Below are 26,878 nucleotides of genomic sequence, written 5' to 3' on the forward strand. Positions count from 1 at the left end.
AAAGAGAAGTATGTTGAAGTACCTAGTGATAGGTATCACGAGGGAATAGAGGTAGAAGAATCACTAGGGAAAATGAAATACAGCTTTAGGATTTGGCAGAGGAGCAAGAGACTTCCGTTTGCCTGACCATGCTTTTGATCAAGAACGTGCTTTTTAAACATGATGTCTCCTAGAGGAACTTGCTTTGCTTTTCACAGTCCCCCTCAAGCAAGTAGCCTTTAGAAAAGAGGCTGCATTACCTCTTCGGTACTTTTGGTTTGCCAGTGTAGTTCCATTGGAGGGAATGGCAAATTTGTGACTGTAAAAGCTCAGCCCGCACACCTAAATGGAAATTTCCACTGAAATTTATTATTAGTGCCATGAATGTTATGCTGATTCTACCTTTGAAGAAACAAAGTTTTAAAAAAAATTGTCAAAAAAGGATCTGTTTTCTGACACAGCTTACCTTAAATAGTATGGTTTATGTTTTTGAAATGCCTTTAGAAAGGGAGTGTTCCTCATTGTTTTTTCATTAGTATTTTTCTAGGAAAGAGAAGCTGGCTAAGCATAGTTAAGTACACTGATGATTTAAGGAGTGATGAATAAAATTTTCTAAATCAAGAAATTGAATGTTAAACTTAGATGATTGTAGGGAAAAAGCCCCTTTAAACACTAAATCTGTAGTTTTGACACTTGAAGGTGGCATGAGTATTGAAATTTTACTCTTTGCCTTACACATTTGTGAAACTTTTTCATTAAAGGACATTTTAACAATTATATTGCCTAAGAATAAAGGGCAGTAGATCAAGATGTTTCTCAGCCTGTTAGAAACTGGATTAGACTATACATAGGTACTATAGTATCTTATTAGCATCGAGTACTCTCCTTTAGTATCTTTCATGGTTGTTAGGATTACTGTGATTTTCATGAGAACGCTAAACAAACGACAAAATAAGTAATAGTCGTAAATAGTACTTGACTGTTTAGGGCACAGCTTCATTTCTGAGTGTATTCTGGATTCAGTGAGTTTGAATTTGACTGCTGGTGCACAAGTATATTGCTTTCTCATGCAAAAAGAACCATTCAGCATGGGTTTGCATGCAGATTAGCTGACTGTAAGAAATGTGTTGTAATTTATTTAAATTAATAATTGAATTATTCTTGTAGTGTATGTTGTCCATGTATCAGTTTACTTGTCTTCAAATCTGAAGTTTTCAGAGTAAATGGGATGATGTGCTTGGAAGATGCTTTCATTTGAAATAAGGCATATGCTGAAATGCCAAAGAGTTGTATGCAAACTGTTATTGCTGCTAGTGCTATTCATGTGCTGTGATAAGGACAGAAAAAGTAAAGCCTGTGACAGTGCTTAACATGTAATTCCTCAAAAGTGAAACTGAAAAGTTCTAGCAATTTTCTTCAAAGCAATTTTCAGTATCTATACAGTGTATACAGTGTATACAGTATCTATACTCCTTTTTATATAAAGGAGTTTTTTGTTAATACTAACTTTCTTTTAGCTTTCTCTTCCCCAGATCAGGTTGAACAGGCTGCTAACAATGGATACAGATCTGTTGGAGCAGCAAGATATTGACCTGAGCCCTGACCTTCAGGACCACATGCAGCCTCAAGAGGAAGCAGCTCAAAAAGTCAAGCAGTACTATCGCTTTTGGATCTTGCCTAAACTTTGGATTAGCATCAATTTTGATAGATTAACTCTTCTGGCTTTATTTGATAGGTGAGATCCTTGTGTGTTGCCAGACCTCAGAAAGCAAAGATGAAAACAGTTATTAAACTGTAATATAGATAAAACTATCCTTAGAGAACTATACTTATTTACTGTACTCTGAAAAATGAAAGAATAATACCGAATGTAGTTTTTCTAAAATCATGGAGGCTACTCTCATTTTTTTCCTGTAGCAAAAAAAAAAAAAAAAGGAAACAGACCCTCACTTTGCCTGTGTGGGGCAGTAACATATTTGAATGATCAAGTAGAAAGATTCATTGCCAATGTTTAAAGCTAGAGTATAGCCTTCTCCAAAAATGAATTGAAAGGTTCTGCAACCTGGCATGCACTTAGTCTTTTGGTAAACAGAAAGAATTTGCCTGCTGTTCCAAAGCTTTTTTTCAAAGAGTCGTTTAATACTGTGACTTCTTGTCCTTGCTACGTTGACCTAGAAGAATAAAATTAAGGTTATCCCCCTGTTGCCAGCTTTTGGAATATGTAGAGTATTTATATTTTGGTAATGAACATCCTTGAAATAAACAGGATAGTAGTGATTCTGTCCAGGGAGGAATACTCATAACTCTGTTCCAAAGCACAGGCAATATCGTAGGGAATTATCTGTATTCCACTTGGCATATCTTACTCAAGCGAGAGTAATTTTAGTTTCTTCATTAGAAAATCATGAGTGACAGATTATATACACAGGTAAGTTATCATGCTTGTGTTTTTTTCTTAGGCTTATCATCATTTTGGATGGCTTTGAATATAGATTTCTGTTACAGACCGTGCTTCTGGTGGAACATTTGAATTATTTCTAAAATTATCTGCTGAAGTTATCTTCTGCTGTTTAAAGTAAAATTCCATACAATACTAACTGCTTTCAGCTGTAATTGAAATTCTGGTAGCTCCTAGCTTTGATAAAGGACAGTGTGCTAGTAGACTATAGAAGTTCAAATTTATTCTTAGCTACTTTGCTACCAGTAGCATAATCCTTGTTGATTTTTGACTCTAACTGCTCTTTTGCAGCATTTTCTAGACATAGTTAGCTTTAAATTCCTTTTTTTTTTCTTTTTTTTCTCTCCCTTTAAAACAGGAATCGTGAGATCCTTGAAAATGTATTAGCTGTCATCCTAGCTATTCTAGTTGCATTTCTGGGCTCTGTACTTCTTATAGAGGGCTTTTTCAAGGATATTTGGGTCTTCCAGTTCTGCCTGGTAATAGCCAGTTGCCAGTATTCACTGTTAAAGGTACTTTAATTTCTCTTTACTTTCTACAAACAACAGATAAAAGTCCAGTTGGGTGTTACAGGTTAGTTAGGGCTTTAATGTGCATGCTTATCATTTATAAAGAAATTAGTAAACTTGGCCTCATGGGAAGTTTGATAGATAGTAATGCAAGGTCACATCAATAGAATTCTTCTGCATATGCTTGTTAAACAATCCTTTATTTATTGTTCTCATGCATTTTTTTGATTCACGAAGAGGAGCACATTCTTACTTGTTGAAAACCAACTACAACCTGAACTTGAAGTTTTAATGGTTTGGGTTTTAATTTTCTGTAGTGTCTACACCTCAGAGCATTCATATGGGGCAATTATATCTAAACATCTTTTTAATCAGATAATTAATTTTTGTTAGACTGATAATGATTTATTGTAATCTAAGAATGACTGATTATTTTTTGATTTGACTATTCGGATGGAAATTTGATTTAAAATTAAAGCTCCTAAGTTTTCCTGTTGAAAAACAGTAAAAGTCCTGAAAATAAGGGGCTTCGGGATTTTTTTTAGAGTTTTGGTTTTAGACATCTACTCTTTAAGTAGATTTAATGTTTTACAACATTGTTCTATTTAAAGGCTGTAATGTGGCTTGACAACTGTAAAGTTAATAATAGATATTGTTAAAAGAACCTCGACCAAGAAGGTGTGTGTGTAGGGAGGTAAACACACTTATCTGTAGATTGGGTAACTTTCCTTTTTTTTATTTTGGTTTCAGAGCGTTCAGCCAGATTCTTCTTCCCCCCGACATGTAAGTCATGGGCATGTGCCACTGTACTAACCCTGCAGATGCAGAACTCCACAGAGAATTGATCATTTTGGTTTGATTTTTCTGGCATTTCTCCTATGTTCCTTCTTACAGGGCACAATAGGCTTGTAGTTGTCTTAGTGTGTGAGAAGGGAATTGATATTGTTTCCCCCCGCTGTACTCTTTGTATTTTGCAAATCATGTCCTCCTGTTCTGAGCCTAGCTTTTGCTAGGGAGCCATGTCATGATAAGCTTTTTGAAGAATCTTTATTATTCTAGCAGTTATACTGAGAAGTATTCTTAATGTTGTAATTTGCTCTGCTAGTGTGAACTGACACAGCTTTGATGTTCTGTTTTAGTCATGTAGATCATTCAGTTGTCCTAGTGTGCACACTGCTTTATTTTTTCACTCTAATAAGCTGAGTTTGCAATGCTGTAGTGAAGACTAATGTTTGAGCATGGAAATGTTAATTTCTAGTATTTAACAATATGTTTGTGCATCTGCTAGATTGCAAAGACAAAGTACTGCCTTTATGTCCTAGATAAGATGTAGAAAAGCATTATTCCTCTGCAGCAAGTCATTAATTTTGTGTAAGAAGTTGTATTTTGATAAACACTGATAGAGATTCTGTCCTCCCATCCAGCAGAAGCAGTATCTTGAGTAATAAACTTTAATCCCTTTTTCCTTAAAATTGATTTATTCTCAGTTGCTTACATAGCCTAGTCAGAGCTTCTCTAGCATTTAGTACTGCAAGCAACATAGCATAAAATATAGCTGAGACTAAGGTGTATATATAGCTTAGTCTAACTTAATCTAACTGTTGTGTCTTTGTTGCATCAAAGCCACAAAAAGCACACACTGGTCCCACTCCAAGGCAATGCTTTAAGAGTTTTATGAAGAAAACTTTAGGATATGGTGAGGTGACAGTATATTAGTTGATGACCAGTGATTAATTTGGATTCTGAAGCTATCTGTAGCAGAAGAGTAAAAGTTACTTTATCTACCAAAAATGAACAAATGTTGGTGTTTTTGTGGTTTCTTTTTAAACAGGGTCACAATCGTATCATAGCCTATAGTAGGCCTGTATATTTCTGTTTGTGTTGTGGTCTGATTTGGCTGTTGGATTATGGCAGCAGAAACATATCTACAACAAGATTCAGGTTGTACGGAATGGCTTTCACCAACCCATTGCTGCTGCTGTCAGCCAGGGACTTAGTTATAGGTGAGTGGATTTTTCATGGATTTGAGTTGTTTGCTTTACAACAGTGGAACTTTAGGGGAACATTTTCTCCTTCTGTAGCTTTCCTGTAACAAATGGCAGAGCTGCCCTCTACTAAAATTTTTCATTATCCAATATCTTAACCCTTATCCTTGAACTTGCTTATCTAACTTGGACCTGCATATACTACCCTTTGCTAGGACCTAGCTACTTAGTAGTTAAAAAAACATTTTGATTTGGACTCTTCCACACTCTCTGGAGGGGCTTGTGGCAAATGAGTAGGAGTTCTCTTAAGTCAGGTTATTTGTATTTAGCAATTGGCAGAACAGTACAGACACAATTTTAAAAAACATTCTACACAGATTAAATCTTATTTAATGTGCTTCTTCTCAGAACAGGCCTATCAGCAATACCAAAAATACAGTATTAGAGCTGCATTTCCATTTTGAGGTAATCTTATTGTTTTCTGAGCAGCACAGTGCATTCAGAATACTGCTGACATTTAACTCCATTACCCCCCTGAACCTAATGCAAAAAAGCAAACAACGTAAACCCCAAAACAACAATCCTTTCTCCTGTTAGGAGAATAATAACAGCCCTGTAGTCTCAATCAGAGCCCATAGAAAGGAGAGAGAGACATAAACATTTGAAGGCTATCTTATCATGGCAACTTTGTGCATTGCTTTAATGGAGCAAAGTTATTTGGGTGATCTTCTATGGATCCCTGCTTCGGGTGGGGTAAGAAAATCTGTGAGAATTCATCTGAACTGAATGCAGTTGCTTTTCTGTTGTATCAAAATACCTGTGTGTGAAAGACAATAGCAGTTAAATGTTACATCTGCGTGCCCCCAGACCATTTTCTGTCCAAGTAAAATGAAAACTTGGTCTCAGTGTGGGTTTTTAAAAAATTTAATTGATTAATAAGAATTCCAGAGTCAAACATTTTGGGTATTAGTTCTTAATACTTGATTTTAGGAACATCCTGTATTTTATGCCTTATACTGCTTCCCCCTTCAATTTTCTCTGCTAATAACTCTGTATTTAAATGCCCAGAGGGAAAATGTCTAAACTGCATATTTACAAACATAAATTGTCCAGACATTTTCAAAGGTGCTTTTTTGAACAAATTCTGTGGTTCTCTTCATGTACTGGTATACTTGATTCTGTATGAGTAATAATAAAAGAAGCTAGAAGATACTTTTGACTCATTCACGATACAAAACTAGCTTCATTTCTCTTGATAATGCTTGGTCAGTTTTGGAAGTATTTTCTTCCGTTTTCTACCATGTGGAGTCATTGCTATAATGTATACCCATATCCCCATAAGATAATGTATAAATATACATGTAGGTGGTGTGTCCTCCTGTGGAAGTAAGCTACTTTTAAAAAGTACTGAAGAGTGAGTCTTTACCAGTTTTAAAAGATGTGGTGGCATTTTTACCAGGCCATGTCCATCTTGGCATTAGCTTTTAAGACTACTTAGTTAAGAGTTCTAAGTGGGTTTTGATCCTTATGTTTTACTGTTCTTCTGAGGTATCTTGCAGCAGCATATGTAGTTTATAGTTCTTAGCAGTTCTTGCAATTAAAAAAATTGGATTACCAGAACAGCTTACTCTACTTAAAAAAAAACCCAAAAAACAAAACAACCCCACCCAACAACAAAAAACACAAATCAAACCCAAAACAAAACCCCAAAAAACAACATGATAAAACACCAAACAAAAATACCACCTCACCAACCACTGTGCATCCCACCCCACCCCCCTTGGTGATACACTTGCCCTTGGAGCATCTCTTAGTGTTGCTGAAGCACTGTTTCAAAAATCTTTGTGTGTACTGCAGACCAGGCTGGCTGCTGGCAAACCTACTCTGTGAGTTAAAAATCTTAGCTGCCTTTTTTCCTGTTTCCGGACAAAGCTACTGGAAGAAACAGGTACAGGGCAAGGTGAACTTTGTGTTGTGATAATACAAATGTTGTCTCCTTGCCAACAGACAAGTGAGGACTAGGATAAATGCTTTATTTTGTGTCCCACCTACTGCACTCGATCAATTGCTCTAAATCTATTCCACATTTATAATAATTATTTTATCTTTTTGACCAGTTGGTCACTGTTACAAAACAATGATGTTACGGATTGTAAAAGCATCATAAATATTGGCTTTTTGCTCGACTAGTCTTTAAAAATTGTGTTCCCACATCTGTGTAGTAATTTCATTTCTAATGGGCCCAAGATAGTTTGACTTACAAACTTTTGGGAAACAACTTTTTAACCTGTCAGTGACAGAACGCTTTATTTGCCTTCTGTGTTGGCTTCCTTGAGTAATGATTTGAAATAGATGTTTGACTTGAGAATTCTGATGAAGTATTTTCTTCAGGTATTGAGGAGCTGCTCTGTAGTCCTATATTTCCTAATTAGTGTCAGTAAAAAATACAGGATTCAGTGTATTTCCCAGGCTTGCAACCTGCATGTTTTTAAATTATATTGCTGTTTAGCATTACTATGGAGTAGGGAATAAAGTCAGATTCTCCTTATTCATCTCACTATTGATATTTCTCATGTCATGTCCTTCAGTGTCCAATCATTCTGTGCATTTAAAATTAGAAAATTAAATTTGAGACTTGCGCTGCTTTACAAGATTCTTTAAAGTCTGTTTCTTCTTTTGGTCACTGAAGCTACAAGTCAATAAGATGGTAGAAAATCCTCCCTAAACTGCCAGATTGTGTCTGCTGGCGTTATTTTTGTTATTTGATCCTTCAATCCTTCAGAACTTAAAACTTAAAATATGCTGTTGCATGTGAGTTAGACCTGAACTACTGTATCTGAACATGCACAGAAGATGATTTCTGCATCTTTTATTCTTTAATATGGAAAGTAAATTATATGTACAGGTGGAGACATAACCATTTTCTGCGTTGAAATTAGGTGACATTCATTTATCTTTGTGTTCTGAAATCCTGTAATTTGCAGGTGTTTTCATGATTCATTCAGTTGTCCTCATTAAAAAAACCCAAACAAACAGAAAACCCAGTCATTTAGGATTAGAATGTTTAGAAGTGGTGTGGGGAAAAGAGTAAAATTGTCAGATACTATTAGTAGCAGAAAACCTGGAGGAGGAGTGCTTGCCCTCCCTTATGTCAGAGTGGCTGGTGTTAGGTTACTCCTACAACTCCAGACAGGCAGTTAGGCTCGGATAAGTCTCACTTACAATGAGCAAAAACTTACAAGTCTGTCAACGCTTCTGGCTGATCTTTGCTAAATAAAAATGAAAAGCCTGAATTGGTTTGTGTCCATGTCTACAGCAATTAAAAGGAAAGTACTATTGATTTGTTTGACCTATGTATTCAGTCAGTTCCGAGCCACTGAGGTAGGACTTTACATAATGTATATTTTCCTTAGAAATTTATAATAGAAATACTTCAGTGATGTTGAGTTAAAATGGGGTGTGTGATACCCTAGAACATAAACTGAAAAATATCTTACCCTGTTGGTTTTTTAATAGTCACTACTTTTTCAACTCTTTTTTTTTTTTCCCTGTAGTGTTTACACTATGTTTCCCTATAGTATTCTTCATTGGTCTCCTGCCTCAGGTGAATACATTTGTGATGTATCTTTGTGAACAGCTGGACATTCATGTCTTTGGTGGCAATGGTGAGTGTTGTGTTTTTTCAGTGGCAAAAGTATGAGAGTTGGAGCAGCCAAGAGCAGTATGTTAGCTAAAAAATTTAGTGGTTACACTGTTTTTATTCCTACCCTCTAAATATAGAATACTTTAATTGTGTTTTTTAAAAGCCTAGAAGTCTTCTGATTTATTGTGATTCTGATTCTATTGACAAATAGAATTACTGTCCCAGTAAGTCTTTCACTTCTTCCTCAGCTGGTTTCTATTGCAGTTAACTATTCCCATGGTAAAGCTGTTCAATAACTGAGGAGATTTAAAAAGCCACATAAAATGTTCTTAATAAAAATTACTTGTAGGGGAAGATACAGTTAGCTGCTCTGGTTTGAATTGCCTTTTTTTTTTCCATCAGAGGAAACTAGGGGGCTGATACCTTAAACAGACTGAAGTATTTTGTATTCTAACTTAAGATGATAACAATGTTTTTTCTTTTCTTTCCATTTCTGTGATCTTCAGCTACCACAAGCCTGCTTGCAGCACTTTACAGTTTTATCTGTAGTATTGTGGCAGTAGCATTGTTGTATGGACTGTGCTATGGTGCCCTGAAGGTGAGAAAAACTTTATGTACAGTAAACGTTCATGTTTTGGGGTTTGTTCTCTGCTTCCTTCTGTATTAAGTAACTAAAGTATGCAACTACTGAACTAGAAATATTAGTTTGATTTACTAGGGTTTTATTCTTGCTCAGCTGTGATGTCAATAGAGGACATGCAATGCAGGAACAAAGCAGATTTGTTTTTGCTTTTAAAAGGTGTGTGATTTGTGCTGGTTCTAATGGGGCTTTTTTTGGTTGAAAACACATGACATTTAGCTTCATTTCCATTCTACATCAGTTCTTGAAAATATCATGCAAGTGACTTGTTACTAGCAGAGTCTGCATGTACTTGTATGTTAATCTCTCAAAATGGCTCGTTAGTATTTTTTTCTGGTGTTACAAAAATAAAATAGTATTTTCTAATTAATATTTATTTGAGAAGAAACCAAGAAATAGGTTGTAGTGTCAAAGTGAAGATGTGTGCCTATCTGAAGGGGAGAGTTAGAGTTAGCTGGCCAAGGCACACACATACACACCCTCCACATACCCTGTTTTCCTTGCTTGAAATGCTGTTTGAAAACAGTATGGAGTGTGATGCTGGTTCTGTTTATTCATTTCAGGTGTGTGTCAATAACCAGACATGCTCAGATTACAATGAATTGTAGCATGTGTGGGTCCAGTTCAGACTTGGCTGGCATTTCCACTTTATCACAGAGAGTAGAAAGTTCCTAGAGGAGTTATCTCATGATGCTATCACCTGCAGGATATCATTAGCTTTCTGTGAATTTGTGCACTTCTCATTAGCCTTTTGTAAACACATCCATTTAAGACAAACAAGCTTTAGCAAAGAATAACTCTTTCATCTTTGTAGATCCAGTACAGATCAGGAAAACACAAATAAAGCCACTGTTTAATCTGCTGCATTCAGCACATTAGGAAAAATCTTGAGTCAAATACATGTAATGTTCAAAATTAAGAAGTGACTAAATACAGCTCTTAACTGTGGTCTCAGGGAATGCAGGAAATGCTTCATAAGGGTTATGAGAAAATGACTGTTTAATGATTAAGATGGTGTAGACTTGAGGGATGTACACTGTTAGAGTTTCTGATCTGTGGTTAAACGTAGGTAAAGATAGAACAATATTTTTGTACAAAAAGCCCTGGCTTATTTTTGTGGAATTGTAGTTAATTTCTCTGTTCTCTGTGATATATATATAGTTCTTGTATGTCAGGTAAAGTGGTGTGTACTTTGTCTCCTTTTTATTAACATTTTGTTTCTGTCTCCAGGATTCCTGGGATGGGCAGCATATTCCAGTTCTCTTCTCCATATTTTGTGGTTTGTTAGTGGCAATATCGTATCATCTCAGCAGACAAAGCAGTGACCCTTCTGTACTTTTGTAAGTGACTCAGTTTGTATCTCTTCCCCAATGAAGAAGCAAGTTGCAAGGAAAAACTACAAATAATGTTACTACTTAGTACTGTTTGAACTTGTACTCACCAACACTAATCAAAAATAGTATATTCTTGGTTCAATAGTTAGAAATCCTCAAATTTTGCATCTACTTGCTTCTCTAACAATGATCTTTTTTGTGACTTCTGGTAAATCACTTATGGTAAATGCCGAAATCTGATTTAACTGCCTGCTGATGTTCTCCAGAATGTCAGTCAGGTGCCATCTTTCTGCTGCTGGTTTTTTGGGAATAACATGTACCCTTTTTGTGTTTAAAGAGGTGTTCAAGGCACTGGTTTAAGCTGAAGTCCACAGGGGGACTTCTTGAATACTTCCACTTCTCTTGTTGATATATTCTTATATTGAATGTGTGCTCCAAGCACTTGTTCAAAAAATTATGCTAAGTTATAAAGATCTGGTTTTGTGATGAGTATTTCCATTAGCACGGGGAAACAGGCATTCATGTTATTCTTAGTTGGAGTAGAGATCTGATGCTGAAGGTGTCTGATTCAGTTAATAATGATACATGTAAAACAAAATAGTTCCAGTAGGAGAAACACCTCCCCAGAATAGCCAATAAAAGCTCAGCCACATACCTAGATGAGGCAGAGCTTGAACTTGGATTTAATGTAGCCATAAGGTTGGATGAATTTGATAAATAGTGTGCTGGGGTAGATAGGGAAGGACCTCCTCTGTGAACAGCAAAGCTAATGATGCATGAGTGTTTACACCAGAGGAAATTTATTATCTTTGGGTTGACCACTAAACCTTGTCCAGTTACTGTTAGTTCAGTTTATATGAGGTTCTTTTCCCTAGATACTTGTTCTCTTGTTCTTTCCAAAAACTAAAGCCTGGATGCTCATTTTTGACTGTGGCACAGTTAAGCATTGTAATACATTGCAGTATGCAATTTCCTTTGAAGATCTAGGGCTCATTCTGTAGTGATCTTCCTGTACATAAAATGAAATAATATTTCTGCATTATGTAGGATATTGTAAGAAAAATCACACTGAGATGTTGCGAGACAATTTGTTATGGCTAGTAACATTGCACATGGGCTTCTAAAAGCTTAAGTGTAAGGTTTTGGAGCTTTAATATCAGCAAGGCCTGCTAAGAATTTAGAAGTTTGGTCAGCATAGCTAATTCATTAATCAGGCTGGAATAGGTTTCTTTCGTTGTTGTTGTTGAATTATACCAAAGAATTTAAGGTTTTTTAAATGGTGCTGCCAAATAGACTGCTTTTAAATTTTGCACATGTCTTTTCAGTTATTTATGAGTTCAAGTTTTGTTTCATGAATGCTAAATTTCACTTAAAATTTAGTTTTTGTTTAATTACTCCTGTGTTGCTACCAGAGAAACTGTAGTTTGAATATCTGGCTGCTGCTCTTTAATAGTCAGTGTTCTGTACAACAGAGAACTAATTCTTTTATAAAGTTGAGGTCTCTGTAAATTTGCTCAGCTGTGTGAAAGCACTGATGTGCCAAAATTAACTTTTTGTGGTCAATATTTAGTAGAACTTCTGACTTTGTTATTCTTATAAAACTACATAGAACAATACATGCTTTTCAGTGGGATTTTTTGGTCTTTCTTTTAAGCTCTTTAGTGCAATCAAAATTTTTTCCTAATTCTGAAGACAAAAACCCTGAGGATCCTCTGTCTGAAGTAAAAGATCCTTTACCTGAGAAGCTTAGAAATTCTGTGGTAAGTAGGCTTTTTTATTATTATTTTTTAAATTTCATTTAAGCATTTGCTTTGTGTTTGGTTTATTTAGTATCCATCCAGATCTTGCTTAGATCACACTTGTCACTTAGCATGGTTCTAGAATGGATATCACAGCACTTCCTTTCAATCTGCAGCTGAACTCATGTGCTACAGCTAGGAGTATAATGCTGATATTGCAATTTTAAGTTATTTAAAAGCAGAGAAAGTTTGGAATTCCCTAATGTGGATTCATTGAAGTAGCACTGAGTATCTTTTGTCTCATGAATAATAATAGATTGCTTTTGCATAGAAGTTAGTGAGAAAGAGTTAAAGGTGGCAAAACTATGTGAACTCAGTGTTCCTAATAATTATGAGGAAGAGCTTTGTGCTTGTTGTTCCACAAGTGGAAATTAAAAATGATGGCAAATATTTCGGAGCTTTTTGTGGTTTGTTTGAGTGATCTAAGTTGTTTTGTTGTTTGCTTCCTTTGGAAGCAGATGTAACATTTCCATTTATTTAAACACTACTTTGAATTTTTAGTACAAAGTCACTTAAAATATTTATGGAAGTAGTAATATTTAAACATTATTCTTTTTGACACAATGTAGCAATAAGTAAGAGAGTTAAGAAGCTTAGTGTATTTAACTTGTGCAAAAGAAGGCTGAATATTGATTTAGCTTTGTGTAGGGCTCAGCTTTAGACTAAACTGTATAGCTGGGTTTTTCATAATACAGCACTTACAAGCTTTGAAGTGCAGTGTGTGGAAACTGCAAATAAATATTTAGAGCAGAGAAACTGTAATTCTTTTAACATTTAGCAGGAAAGAGTTAACATAGGAGCTGCAAGCTCCTCTTTAGCTCTCAAACTGTGGTGTTAGTCTCCAAGGGGGCAGAGGAGCTGAGGATTTTGATAGTCTTTCTTACAGAGGTTTTCAGAATCAGGACAACTGATTAAAAAAAAAAAAGTAACCTGTAGCCAAAGACGTTAAGGCTTTGCAGTAATAATTGCTGTGTGTAATTATTTGGCCAATTTTGGAGTAGGCAATCCTTTAACGATTTTCTGGGCTGTAAATATTGATGCTGTTTTTACAGAGTGGGAACAAGCCTACACTTGAGGCTTCGAGTTGCAACGGCCCTAAGTACGCATTGCCCCCTTGTGGCTGAGTCTGGCATTACTAGTCTTGAGGCGGGGCTTGCCCGTTATCAATGGCTTGTTCTCATTAGGCTTGTTTTCAATGGCTTGTTTTCATTTCATAGGCTTGGGAGTAATGGAAAATTGAGACTCGTTCCTCGGTGTCATTCCAAAGTTATCCTGTACCCTTCTGCAAAGAAAGCAGAAAAGGGTTTTTTTTCACCTGGTTGGTAGCTGAGCCTCGGCAGCACTCTTCCAGGGCTCTTAATTGCCCTGTAGTTTAAACGCTTCTTAGATCATAAAGAGGAAATTTGATTGTGCTTTTATCAGGGCATCCTTACACCACCTCACAGGCCAGGATTACAGAATATATTTGATATATTGATTTGTCGTGCCCCACTATGAGTCTTTCCCTTTCACTTAGCTGAACTGATACTCTTAGCTGTAAGGTTTGTCTTGTGAAATTTCAAATAACTTCAGTGGAAGTAGTAAACACCGGCATAATTAAAAAATCTTTAATCAGTTTCAGTGTTACTGCATTTGTGTGTTAAGGAGGTATTGAAAGTTTGCACTCTATCTTGGCAATATTTTCCAACTTTATATTTAATGATTCTAAGAGGTCAATCAAAGCTGGTATTTTCTAAAATTATTTTATTTTGACTCCACAGAGTGAACGATTGCAGTCTGACCTGATCGTGTGTATAGTCATTGGTGTCCTCTATTTTGCAATTCATGTCAGTACAGTATTTACAGTTTTACAGGTAAGATGTTACCTGGTATCTTCAATTTGCCTTCTGTATGCAAATAATCTGGTATGATATAAAGTGTATTCTAGTAGTTCACTGAGTCTTCTGGCTAATTTTAGATGGTATTTAAACATATAGCATGATAAGTACATGACTGACTGAAGGTCTTCACTTTTATGTGCTCAAAAGATCATCTTCCTTAGCTCTTTCTTGGTTTCTTCTTATGTTATAGACTTTCATTATAGCCTCTGACACAAAACACCCTATTTTGAGTCATTGATCTCAGATAGTGTCAGAATTGTTTTGAAATAAGGAAAAGTGAAACTTTAAAAAAAATGTTTAAAATGTTTAGTGCTTAAGGTTTGAGGGGCTCAACCTTGACTCAGCAGTTCCATGCTGGAATGGCTCTTTGTAGACTATAGTATAGGGCAGTAGGGCTTTACTAGAATGATTATTTACACGACTTTAAAGATCATTTGAGTTTCAAGTTTTTGACTTGTCAATGTAGCTAGTGCTTTGGATGCTTTTAATGTGTATATGTGGGTCTTGATGATAATGGCATGGGACTAGATCCTGTGCTTGAATTGAAGTAAAATGTTTCCCTCAAGAGCTGCAGTTATTGAGTTTCTTATTTTGGAACTATTGACTAGCTTATGAATAGCCTTATGTAAGGCAAATGAAAATTTCTGGCATGTATTTTAGAATACATGCTGCTTAAAGTAAGAAACTAATTTTAAAAAGCATACGCATTTAAGTAATTTCATTTCTTCATGGTGAAGTACATTACTTAAGCATGTGTACCTGCATATTCTGAGGAAAATATCCCTTCTACTATTGTATGGCTAGATTTCAGCACTCCACCTGAATGTTGCTTTCCCTCATGTTTGAGAGACTTGGCTGTATGCTCTTCACCAGTTGTATATTTCAATAGGCTTGGGCTTCACGGAATTCAAAGAGCGTATGACAAGATAATGCAATCCCAGTTTTACAGTTATCTAGACTTATGTAGAAATTTAGAGAAAATTTTAATGTGTAGAAAGCTTTATTGTGAAATCCAACCATCATCCATTGTTAATTTTACAGTATTTTGTGACTTCTGTGGAAGGAATTGGTCTTGTGGGAGTCTTCTTACCTTCTCAAGTGAATGTGAAACTAATGATTTGCTTATACCTCCTTTTATCCAGCAGATGGAAATGTAAATTGGGTTCAGCGTTTAGAGAATAATACCTTTATAAAATGAAATGCATATGGGTCAGAAGCAATGGACTGTAAAAGAAGATTGGTGTACTGTTTTTAATTGAAAGTACATTTCAGCTCAGAAAATTTGTTAGATACGAAGGGTTTTTTTTCTCACAGGGTTTCTTGTTTTATATTAAAATTGGTAGTACAGTTTCTCATGAAGAGATACATTAGTGTTGCAGGAGCACCTGCCCATATGCTGGAAAAGAAGCATTTGCTGGAAAATACACTAGCAAAGTGATATTTCATTTTGTTTATGAAACACAAATCTTAATTTCTTCAATTCTTCTTTTTAGCCTATTTTAAGTTATGTTCTCTATGCATTGGTGGGTACGGTGGGCTTTGTGACCCATTATGTTCTGCCTCAACTCCGAAAGCAGCTTCCTTGGCATTGCTTTTCTCACCCGCTGCTGAAAACCAAGGAATACCATCAGTTTGAAGTCCGGAGTAAGTATTGTTTGAAACACTTTCTTGAACTTGCTGTAGCTGCTGACCAACTTGTGTTACCTATTGATATACTTATTCTCTTTACTATTCTCATCACTGGAATTTCATTACATCTGATCTATAAATGTATTTGTTTCTCTGTTCCTCATGCTTTGATTCCGTGACATTTTATATATCTCTTAACTGATGATGGTAATGAGTGTTAATATTGTCTCAGAGCAGTTCCATTAAAACATAGTCTTCAAAATCTTAAGTGGCAGAGTTTGTGCTTATGATTGCCTCAAGAATTTTTCATAAAGATCAAGTGCGTTTCATTCTGTACTTGCTCAGCGTAGCAAGTTTTCAGATGTTTTAGAGGATTAGCTGTGGTGAATGCTGGTGGAATCTTCATCATGGCACTGATTTAGTTTTTAATAGTATTGTTGACATGTTTAACAACAGAAAATAGTGCGAGTGGCCCACTGATGGATGAATACACCAAGGGTATATACAAGAATATACATCTTACAACTTGATCTGCACAGATACGTGCTTGCAGCTTGTGCTAAAACCTATGTTTTCATGGAATCTTTCCCCAGAGATGTAGAAAAGATGAAGTTGCACTGCTTATCAATTTTCCATAATGGATAAATGTTGTGGTAGATTGTGGGGACTTCACTGTTGGAATGTTTTTATTGATAACAGCAGACTTAAGAAATTCCAGTCTAAATTGACTTGAAAACAAATTATTTTGGTTTTTCTTTTCAAATAGTTGTCAAAACAAGAGAGTATTCTGCTGCTTTCAGGAGCAAAGAATTATCAGAATTGATTAGCAAACTTTCTACTTTGTAGCAGCCATTCAATGTGGTCTTTTTGTTGATGTCTAACTTGTCGGATTTTTTTTCCCAGTGACTGCATGTAAAGATGGATAAATATGAATAGCAATTGTAGTATGATGTCAGACTTTATCTGGAAGAAGTGAAAAGTGCAACTGTATGCCTTGAGTCTTTAATCTCTAAAACTAGAAAACCTAGAGTTGTTGCCTTTTATGTATGCATCAATGTTTACCATAACTTTTGACATTAAATCTTCTAGCTTGTATTGTAGAAAAAAAAATCTATTGTAATTTGCAGTAATTTGAAGCATACCTTACAATTCTTGTAGAAGTTTAAAAGAAGTTGCTCAAGTGACAGACATTTGTGTTGGCAAGTTACATAGGCTGTTCTGTATTGTAGAGTTGTAAACCAGGAGTCCTTCAGATTAAATAGGGCTGAAAACCAATATTTTTGCGTGACATTAAAATGCATTATTTCAAACAGCTTCATCAATAGCAATGTTGAAATTATTGAAGAGGTGGAACCCAGTTTGTTTCCTTCTGTGTACAGTAAGCAAGTAGCTTACCTACCAACTGTTCTGTTGTTGTGTGAACACTGCAAAAACTCTTAACAGGGCTACTGAGAGGAACTTCTCTTCATTTTGCTTAAATAAAACTACCAAAGTCCATTGTGAGAAAACGGTTATTCCAAGTTAATTGGATGAAGAGTCTTTATTTTGTAACCAGAGATTTTTGATTTCACAGTGCCATCTGATTGCTTCTTTTTAATATATCTTGACAGATGCTGCACATGTTATGTGGTTTGAGAAACTTCACATTTGGCTCCTTTTTGTAGAGAAGAATGTTATCTATCCACTGATAGTCCTCAATGAGCTTAGTAGCAGCGCTAAGAATATTGCTAGTCCAAAGAAACTGGATACTGAGTAAGTAGAAAAGGCTATTAAGTGCTCTTGAGTATGTCTGCTGTGGTGGGAAATTAAATAATGACTTCTGGTGTCAATGGGAAGACAGAACACCTTAATGGTATTGTCTTAAGCGTAAGGCAAGGAATAAATAAAGCTTTTCTTTATTTGAAAGCCTGTATAAAGCTGACTTGAACTGATGGGACTATTACACTGTTAAACTGGACACTCCTGCAAAGATAAATCATTCAACTTGCAGCATACACTGTGAAGATGGAATGTTGTGGAATTACCTAGTAGTGTGATGTTTGCTTGTTGAGCTACAGAATCTATAATTATCCAGATGGCAAGTTCAAGATAGTGTTGATATATGTTCTGGTATTTTATCAGGTGTAAATTTCAGACTTGTTCCCTGAGTTGGTGTGCCAGCATGCTGCCTCTCTGCCCCTTTCTTCTCTCACCAAGAAATTCCCCAGGCTTCCTAGGCCCTAAGTATAATCCATATCCAGATGGAATTGCACACTGCTTCTTAAATTGAGTTGTAGTTATAATCCCTTGAGCAGTGTACCTGATTGTCTCAGCAAACGATAGCTCAGTAATAGGCACTGCATTTTTTGCCTCCAAGAAACAGTAACCAGGTTTCTTTTTTGGATTTGAAGTTCTATTAATTTAGAACAAAAGAGTATAAGTATTGAAACTAAACAGAAAATATTTTGGGGGACAAGTTGTTTAATTAATTTTGTGGGGTGGTGTGTGGCTTTTTTGGCTTTCTTATTTTAATCCCTGCATCTAGTAAGTTCTTGCTTTGGGTTCATTATCACAGTCACTATGAGACCTTTGGGAGAAATGTTGCCATTATGTTACTTTTAATTCTTGTTTTAATAACCCTTTGCTATGTCAGTTGCTACATCTGAAAAAAATTGCTGTTCCCTCAATAGAAATTAGAGCAGTATAGTCACGCAGGAAATAATAATCCAGTGTTCATTAACATCCTCTTGATGATTAATCTAGCATTTTTTATTTTAGTATTCATAACCTAAATTAAAGATCAGGTTTCTCTTCAGACTACAAGGATATTTCATCTCCGAATTTTTTTTTTTCTTTTTTAGTGGCATGCTTAAAAATAATCTTGAACATTGATTGGCTTGAGAGTACGGATGAAAATATTTAGATAGTAACCTTAAAAAAAAAAAAAAATCAGAAGTTGTCTTTAAAAAACCAACAAATCATTAACACCCCCTGCCCCCAGTTCCAAAAGCAAATCCAAATCAAAGTTTGAAGAGATTGGTATTGCATGACAGCACAACTTAAGTGGTCTTTAAACCCCTTTCAGATAACAGGTAATAACTGTTTTGTGTGACTTCCTTACACAGGTTGGGTGCTTTAATGATCACAATAGCTGGCTTGAAGTTACTGCGTTCATCATTCAGTAGCCCAACGTGCCAGTATGTCACTGTTATTTTCACAGTGCTCTTCTTTACTTTTGATTACAAAAGTTTTACTGAGACCATGCTGCTAGATCTCTTCTTCATGTCCATACTCTTCAGCAAGGTAACTTTTAACTCTATTTTTAGGTGTTTCAGTTCATCCAAAGGGGAAAACAGATGGATAGTCCTATCTGATAGGTAATCTTGCAGATTCTTGGTCTTTTGTACTGTAATAGATACTCTGTAAGACAGCTAAGGCTTCTCTTTCCAAAGCATTTATGTTGGCTTGAGAAACCATATCTAACTTTCTAAACATCTCCTGAGTTTGTACATAGAACAATCAAGTGCATCTTATGTTACTTGCTTTTAAAATTACATCTTTTTTTGAGGTATCAAAACTTCTGGTAGATCAGTAAGAACTCTAGGATGACCAGTAAATTCCTCAGCATGTAAGACATGTTGATTATTAGTGAAAATACTGAATTGTTTTTCTCTTTTTTTTTTTTTTTTTCCCTATAGCTTTGGGAACTCTTTTATAAATTGAGATTTGTATATACCTACATTGCTCCCTGGCAGATCACATGGGGGTCTGCCTTCCATGCTTTTGCCCAGCCCTTTGCTGTGCCACGTATCCTTTGAAAATGCAAACCTTCTTCTGAAGTTATGTGTTTATAACTTGTGAGTACTGCATTATAATGGATTCTGTGTTATGGACTAAAACTGCTGAAAGAGCAGGTTTGTCTAGTGAGTATTTACAAAGAAGCTGTGCACACTTTCTGCCTTGTTACAATGCTATAAATGATATAGTAATGGTAGGAATAGCATCTTGAGGTAAAAGAAACATGGACCAGAAATCTGAAAAATCACATGATTTTTCTTTTGATAGTCATTCCCTTTTACAGGAGTCACTCATTATGGTTTTAGACTTGACTTTTGCATTTTAAACTTCTGTAGGCTGGTTTGAATGGAGTGTTGAGTTAGTATTTTCAACTGAATTTTTGGGAATGACTGTCATGTCTAGTGCCAGATTTCCATCTATTTCTGTTTTTAAAAACAAAAAGAATCCCCTTATTGCTGGAAATACATCTTTGCTGCATAGAAATTCATAGAGATCTTGTTTTGCTCTTCATTGGTGTTATTGTCTGTATTGAACACAATCACAGAAGGTAAAAAAAAGTAGTTGTTGCTTTGCTTTCCTTTCCTTAATTCTCTTATCCTACAGATTCTGCCATGTTGTTTGTCCAAGCAGTAGTGTCAGCTTTCTTCTCTACTCCACTGAATCCTTTTCTGGGAAGTGCAATATTCATCACTTCATATGCCAGGCCTGTCAAATTCTGGGAAAGAGACTACAAGTAGGTGAAATAATAAAGTTTTAAGTCATTTGTTTTTAATAGACTAGATATGTCTGAAGTGTTGGTTTGCAGTGTTTGTTTGTTTGTTTCTTTTTTAACTTGTGAATTTCTGCTACTTTTTTCTGTCAGAGAAAACTAGTATAAAGCACTGTGGGTTTTCACTGAACTTGTTTCTGAAATACTGTAGCAGGTGTTTTTTACACTAGGATCATTTGCCACAGCTGCTTAAGTAATTTCTGCTTAGTGATATGCCATCCTGGTGTTTTTAAACATGGAATTTATGGTATTGTGAAGTGCAATTTTAATCAAAAAGTAAGCTTATGTATAAGAAAGTTTTGGGGACCAGTTCATAGGTGTATTTTACCTGTGTTCGTTATTGTTCTGCTCACAGCAAAACTGGCTGAACTTAATACAAAAATCTTTCAAAGTAAGTATTTTTTTGTTCAAGGTGGGATCAGTAGTAAAAGAACCTTCAGGTCAGAATGTGTTTGTTGTTTTATTTCTCTTAAGCTCCCTATTGGTGATAGTGTATCAGACCAGTAAAATATTATATAAACATCATAGGGCAAGTGGATATTTCTGGTGGATATTTGAGCGGATATTTCTGGTGTTTCTTATTTCCCTTTTAACATTAGAACAATTTAAATGAAATGTTCCAAATCTTAGATTAAAGTGTTATAGTTGTAATTTCACGTAATGAAAGAACTGTCTAAAAAATTAATCTTTCAATAAAGTCTACTGAAATGTTAGCTGGGCTGATTAATTGGTCTTAATTTTTTCTCACATGTAAAACTTTGATACCTAAGAAAATATATGCACTTTCATCTAAAGTGCAAGATTATTCTATGGCTATTTACTGTGGACAAACCATATTAGGCATTATAATGCTATCATACACAAAAAAATACTTTTACATATGAGAAGAGCAGAAAAGATGCATCTAAAATTATTTTAAAATAACTTTTTGAAACTATTTCATTGTGAATATTGAACACAATATTAGTAGTTTCTTTTCTTAGACATTCTTACAGTTATATGTTTTGTATTAAGTACGCTTTATTTTATTTTATTTCAGCACGAAACGTGTGGATCATTCAAATACTAGACTGGCTTCACAGCTGGATCGGAATCCAGGTAGCTCTCCTAGCTGGATTTGGGTAGTTGGTTTGGAGTTTTTGGGTGTTGGTTTATTTGAGGGGTAGGGGGCCATTTGGGAAGTGGGTTGGTGGGTTTTTTGTTTTGTTTTTTTTCTTTTTTTTAGGGGTGGGTTTTCTTATAGTGGCGCTTTTTTTTTTCAAATGTAAATTACTTTTATTGGATTTTTATAGGATTCATGGTCACTTTGCCCTCTGATCTTGTCCAACCATGCCCAACATCTGTCGCTCAGTCTACTGTTAGTTTTTCTTCTGTCATCTCTCTTGCTTTATTCTTTAGGCTCTCCCATAAGTTTTTTTTATTTCACTTTTAAGTTTGTGTTCCTGCTTTACCTTTTTATTTATAATTGTAGCAGACATTAAACTATTTTGCTTTTTATTCTTGAGTGATTTAAAAAGTACCAAGTATTATTTGAGAGTGTCTCAATGTCATGGTAATGAGATGAGTACAACAGACATTGCTGAGATGTCTGTGCTCTTTGCTTTTGCACTTTATTATCTTGAATAGGTTGATGGGGAGGTTCATGAGTGGAACTGAAGGAATAATTTGGAAAATGGAGGAGTGACTAAGAAAAAATTTGATTCAAACTATAAATGTTACTTGGCATTCATTTGGAGTAGTTGTCCCATAAAAAAGGGGAAGTGGGGGGTAGACCATGACCTTGAAAAACAGCATTGTGGTTAAGAAAAAGATAGGATTCAATGTGAAGTAATAATTGACATTCAAGCTTTATGTTTTTCTGCAGTTTTAGATAACCTAAATTCAATCTTCCTGCAGGTTCAGATGATAACAATCTGAATTCTATCTTCTATGAGCATTTAACCCGTTCCCTTCAGCACAGCTTATGTGGAGACTTGTTGCTGGGTCGCTGGGGAAACTACAGTACTGGGGACTGCTTCATCCTAGCCTCTGACTACCTCAATGCACTAGTACACCTTATAGAGATAGGAAATGGCTTGGTCACCTTCCAGCTGAGGGGGCTTGAGTTCAGAGGTGAGTATCTTAGATGTCCTTAGCTGTCTGCACTAAAAAGTAGGCTTCTGCTTTGGAAACTGAAGTTATTTGCAGTTCTATCCTGTTAAGAAATTGCTTTGAAAATGGGCTGCAGGGCCTTCTGATGTTCCTGTCACTTGATGCTAAGTCCCTCTTTCCATTTTAGTGTAACATAGATACTTCTTAGTGAAACCTAACTAAAATGGGATCCTAGAGTGATAAATTAAGCTAAATCTTTTGTGTTTATTGGTGGATAGTTCACTTAGTGTTAAAAGAATTTAATTGGAAATAGGCTGAATTTTAAAGTCTTCCAAACACAAGTTCACATTAAAGCAGTCATATAAAGCATTAAACTCTTTCTTCTTTCCTCTGCTTTCTCCTAAGGAACTTACTGTCAGCAACGAGAAGTAGAGGCCATCACTGAAGGTGTAGAGGAAGATGAAGGTTTTTGTTGCTGTGAGCCAGGCCATCTTCCTCACATGCTTTCCTTTAATGCTGCCTTTGGGCAGCGTTGGCTGGCTTGGGAAGTGCTTGTAACAAAGTATGTTCTGGAGGGTTACAGCATCACTGACAACAGTGCAGCTTCCATGCTTCAAGTCTTTGATCTCCGGAAAATTCTCACCACTTACTATGTGAAGGTGTGGTTCTGCTCAGTGCAGCCTGTGGGGGGAGGCCGGCTGGGCTGCACTTGGGAACTGCTCAATGTCTTGAACCCATAATGTCTGTCACATGAGGATCAAAGGGTGAGGTGATAATTGCAGCTGTATGAACACCTTCTGCAAAGGAGGACAGTTTGTTGTACTGATTGGTGACTCAGTAGTCTGGCACATGAACAGGACAATGACCCTGCACTCCAGATCAGAGAGAGGACACCTCCTAGCTGGAGCTGGAATAGATACTTTTAAACTGTTACTCAAACACAATAGCTCTGTTGTAAGAGAAGAGTTAGTTAGTTAGTTTCTTTAGAGAAAGCCAAGCTGCTTTAGTCTTCATAAGCTGTCCAAACCCATATTTGGTTCTTATAAAAGAAACAAGCCCTCTCTTCCAGTTTTAAGACAACTGTAGCCTCAGATCCTTTCTGGTAATCAGTGTACTAATTGAGATTTTTCATAAGCTACTCTCTTACTGAGAGCTGAAAATTTTCAGGTTAATATATTTCCAAGATAATTATTCACACATGCGCACAAGTGGTGTTCCCTAGCACAGGGATCTTAAACTGTTTTGTGTTTTAGCTTTTTTTAAAATTTAGAATTCTTTAGAAATTCTGTATGTAAGCTTCTATGTTAAGTAAATAAAAATTTCTATGTATGTGTTTTCTGCAAGAATTACAGTGAGGATCTTACCGCATCCTTTTTTTCCTTTCCTTATTCCTTCAGTGTAGGCTTCAGAACTCCTGACAGTCTTTAAAAAATACTCCTATACGCCACCTGTATTGTGTTTTCTATGCAAATCTCTTGTACCTGTGAGCAATATAAATGCTACTGTGTATCAGTTCTGTTCATTTTCACAAAAAAAAAAAAAAAATTCAAATAAGTTGAAACATTGAGATTGACTGGGTTTTTTTTAAATTGCAGTATTGACTCATATTTTTAACTGCTACTGTTTCAGGGAATCATCTATTATGTCACAACATCCCCCAAGCTAGAGGAATGGTTAGCTAACGAGACAATGCAGGAGGGACTGCGGCTGTGCACAGACCGCAATTATGTGGATGTAGACCCAACATTTAACCCCAATATTGATGAGGATTATGACCACCGTCTGGCAGGGATCTCACGAGAGAGCTTCTGTATGATATATTTGAACTGGATAGAATATTGCTGCTCTCGAAGAGAAAAGGTAAGCATGTGAGGAAAGCCATTCACTAGAATGGTGTCACTTTTTTCCTGTTGGTTTGACTTACAGATGGCTTTAATGCTAATTTTTAAAATAAGTATGTATAATTAAAGTCTTTCGATTGAAATGGTTTTGATCTTCCAGTTCTGAGATGTGAATTTAATAGATTCTGTAAGTAGTGTGCAGTTTAACCGGTTCATTAATAAATTTTATTTGCCAGCTCAAATCAACCAGTTGAATCTTCATATACATTTCATACACATTTATCTACATGCAGAAGGGTATATCTGCAGAATTGATGTTTTGCACTTAAGGTTGATTAGTGAACACTGATATCTAACTTAAACAAAAAAACTCCAAAACAAAAATCCCTAAACCCCAAGATACCTATTTCCAGCTCAGGCTCACTCCTTCTTTCTCAGTGATCACATTATACCATTTCCTTGGAGCACTGGAATTGTTGGCTTGTGAAAACAATCATCCTACATTCAATCTTTTCTTCTTTCCACAATCCTTTCACCTTTTAAATAGGAGTGTTAGTATGTTTGTAGAGGAATGCCTTGACTTCTTACTGTTTACAAAATAACTGTGTCAAATTAGTGTTGCCTTTGAGAATAAGCAGAAATCGATTGAGATTAAAGGGACAGGAATATAATTGGAATTTATGTGTTTAATGAGGGACCCAAAACTTAAGGGTTCAGTTTTGCTTTGGAAGTAAAAGATCAGTTAAAGCCCATTGTAACAGGGTAAGACTTAGTGTCTTATGGTCAAAGGACAAACAACAACCAAAGAACATTATTTCCCTCCAAAGAGTGACTGCTGTGGTAGGTACATACATACACTTGAGAACAGCTATGTTTGGATCTTTCTGCTCCTTCTGGCAGAATCTTCCTTTTCAGTGGCCATTTCTTTATTCCATTCACCTAATTTATTATTTTTTCTTTTGTTATTACAAGCCACTGGATTCAAGTAAAGACTCACCCCTAGTGACATTGTGTTATGGACTGTGTGTTCTGGGGCGGAGAGCATTGGGAACAGCTTCACATCATATGTCTAGGTAATAAAATGTTGTTGCTGTAAGTTTCCTGTCCTCAAAATCCCTCTGAGTTCTTAGATTAGGTTTTAGATGAGTATCTTTTCATAGAAGGAATAGATAATGAATGTCATCTTGCCTTAAACTGGGCAGATTTGCTATGTAACCTGTCTTCATTACAACAGCCAATGAAATGTAACTAAAGAAGAGCAGATGAGGGCAAACTTGCAGCTAAGCATATTGTTTTATTGAACTAATTCAAGATGGGAGTTCTGGTATGGGTAAGGACTAGTTATAACCAGTTTAGAATTGACTGAGTTCTAAAATTAAGCTCCATTTCCTGCACCAACTAGATATCCTATATGGAAGTAAGGGGGAAAAGAGGAAAGTTTCTTAAAATGAAAAACTGTTAAGTCTTGGTGGATGTTAGATGAGACCATTGTGGTAAATATCACAGTTTAGGTGATACCACAGTTTAGGTGGCTCTGTGGCAAGCAGTTGTGTTTTGTACAAATCTTAAGCTCAAATCTGTTGTCATATGGCAACTTTCTTGCAGACTGACAGCCTCAATTTTAGAAAACAAATGTAAAATACAGCTATAAGATTCAGGAAATCACAAGGTGATGGCTTAAAAAGAAGCATAATTGGATGTGGAAGCTATTGGTCAGCTGGATGCTGACCATAAAACCTGTTCTACTTCAATTTCAGGGCAACTGTTAATTACTCTAAGTACCAGCCAATTGCCTCTTGAAGGTTGTGTATATATGGATTTCCAAGACTCATCAGAGCATATTTGATTCTTCACTCTTAAGTTAGCTTAGTAATTGAAAACAGTGCCTTTTAAGCATGAAAAGTTAACGTTTTTATTTTGTAATAAAGCATGGAGAACTGAAGTTGGATACCCCCTTTAACTGCTGTGTTACCCTGAAAAGTTTTGCCTTTAAAAATCTTTAGAGTAAAATCAAGCACTCCTCATGGTATTTGTTTGCTTTAGTTCATATAAATAGTCAGTTGCATGTAGTTTGTTCATTACCTGTTCATTGCAGGTAGACATCTGATGCACCAAGTTTTTTTACACAGACATCTTTTCCCTCTTTTATCCTGTAGCTTACCTTGGTAGAGAAGAATTATGTGCCTTTCTGTGCAGCTCAGTAGTTTATTTGCAGTGATGATAACTGTGGATATGTTTGTACTTCTGTTAATATTTGGGTTGTTTTCATTTTTTCCCCCTCAACAGTAACCTGGAATCCTTCTTGTATGGCCTGCATGCCCTATTTAAGGGTGACTTCCGTATATCTTCAATTAGAGATGAATGGATCTTTGCTGACATGGAATTGCTGAGGAAAGTAGTGGTCCCTGGAATACGGATGTCACTGAAGCTACATCAAGTGAGAGATTACACAGAAAGATGTGTCCAGTTTTCTATTTTTGTGCATTTTTTCTTTTAAAAATTAGTGTCTGGGAGAAAGGGAAAATAGGATGAGAATAAAAGGAC

General features: G+C 35.8%; 1 protein-coding gene across 11 annotated transcripts in view; it reads left to right on the forward strand.

Annotated features, from left to right (window-relative positions):
• Window positions 1-26,878, forward strand: part of PCNX1 (pecanex 1) — an 89,514-nt gene that overhangs the window by 45,859 nt on the left and 16,777 nt on the right. For 8 of the 11 annotated variants that reach the window (XR_008431659.1, XR_008431660.1, XR_008431661.1 and 5 more), the window contains 20 exons: window positions 1,497-1,714; window positions 2,796-2,949; window positions 3,697-3,729; window positions 4,778-4,949; window positions 8,486-8,596; window positions 9,081-9,172; window positions 10,445-10,554; window positions 12,203-12,308; window positions 14,108-14,200; window positions 15,721-15,871; window positions 17,467-17,608; window positions 18,961-19,138; window positions 19,534-19,642; window positions 20,237-20,366; window positions 21,442-21,500; window positions 22,299-22,514; window positions 22,899-23,152; window positions 24,123-24,353; window positions 25,307-25,407; window positions 26,621-26,771. Coding sequence is in view for 8 of the 11 variants with exons in the window: in XM_053946763.1 (XP_053802738.1) it covers window positions 1,497-1,714; window positions 2,796-2,949; window positions 3,697-3,729; window positions 4,778-4,949; window positions 8,486-8,596; window positions 9,081-9,172; window positions 10,445-10,554; window positions 12,203-12,308; window positions 14,108-14,200; window positions 15,721-15,871; window positions 17,467-17,608; window positions 18,961-19,138; window positions 19,534-19,642; window positions 20,237-20,366; window positions 21,442-21,500; window positions 22,299-22,514; window positions 22,899-23,152; window positions 24,123-24,353; window positions 25,307-25,407; window positions 26,621-26,771 (2,811 nt within the window). In the remaining 3 variants the exon portion in view is untranslated. The remainder of the gene's footprint in view (window positions 1-1,496; window positions 1,715-2,795; window positions 2,950-3,696; window positions 3,730-4,777; window positions 4,950-8,485; window positions 8,597-9,080; window positions 9,173-10,444; window positions 10,555-12,202; window positions 12,309-14,107; window positions 14,201-15,720; window positions 15,872-17,466; window positions 17,609-18,960; window positions 19,139-19,533; window positions 19,643-20,236; window positions 20,367-21,441; window positions 21,501-22,298; window positions 22,515-22,898; window positions 23,153-24,122; window positions 24,354-25,306; window positions 25,408-26,620; window positions 26,772-26,878) is intronic. The other 3 variants (XM_053946768.1, XM_053946770.1, XM_053946771.1) reach the window with 1 other exon arrangement.

Source organism: Vidua chalybeata, chromosome 6 (assembly GCF_026979565.1).
Source record: "Vidua chalybeata isolate OUT-0048 chromosome 6, bVidCha1 merged haplotype, whole genome shotgun sequence".
Classification (NCBI taxonomy): Eukaryota; Metazoa; Chordata; class Aves; order Passeriformes; family Viduidae; genus Vidua; species Vidua chalybeata.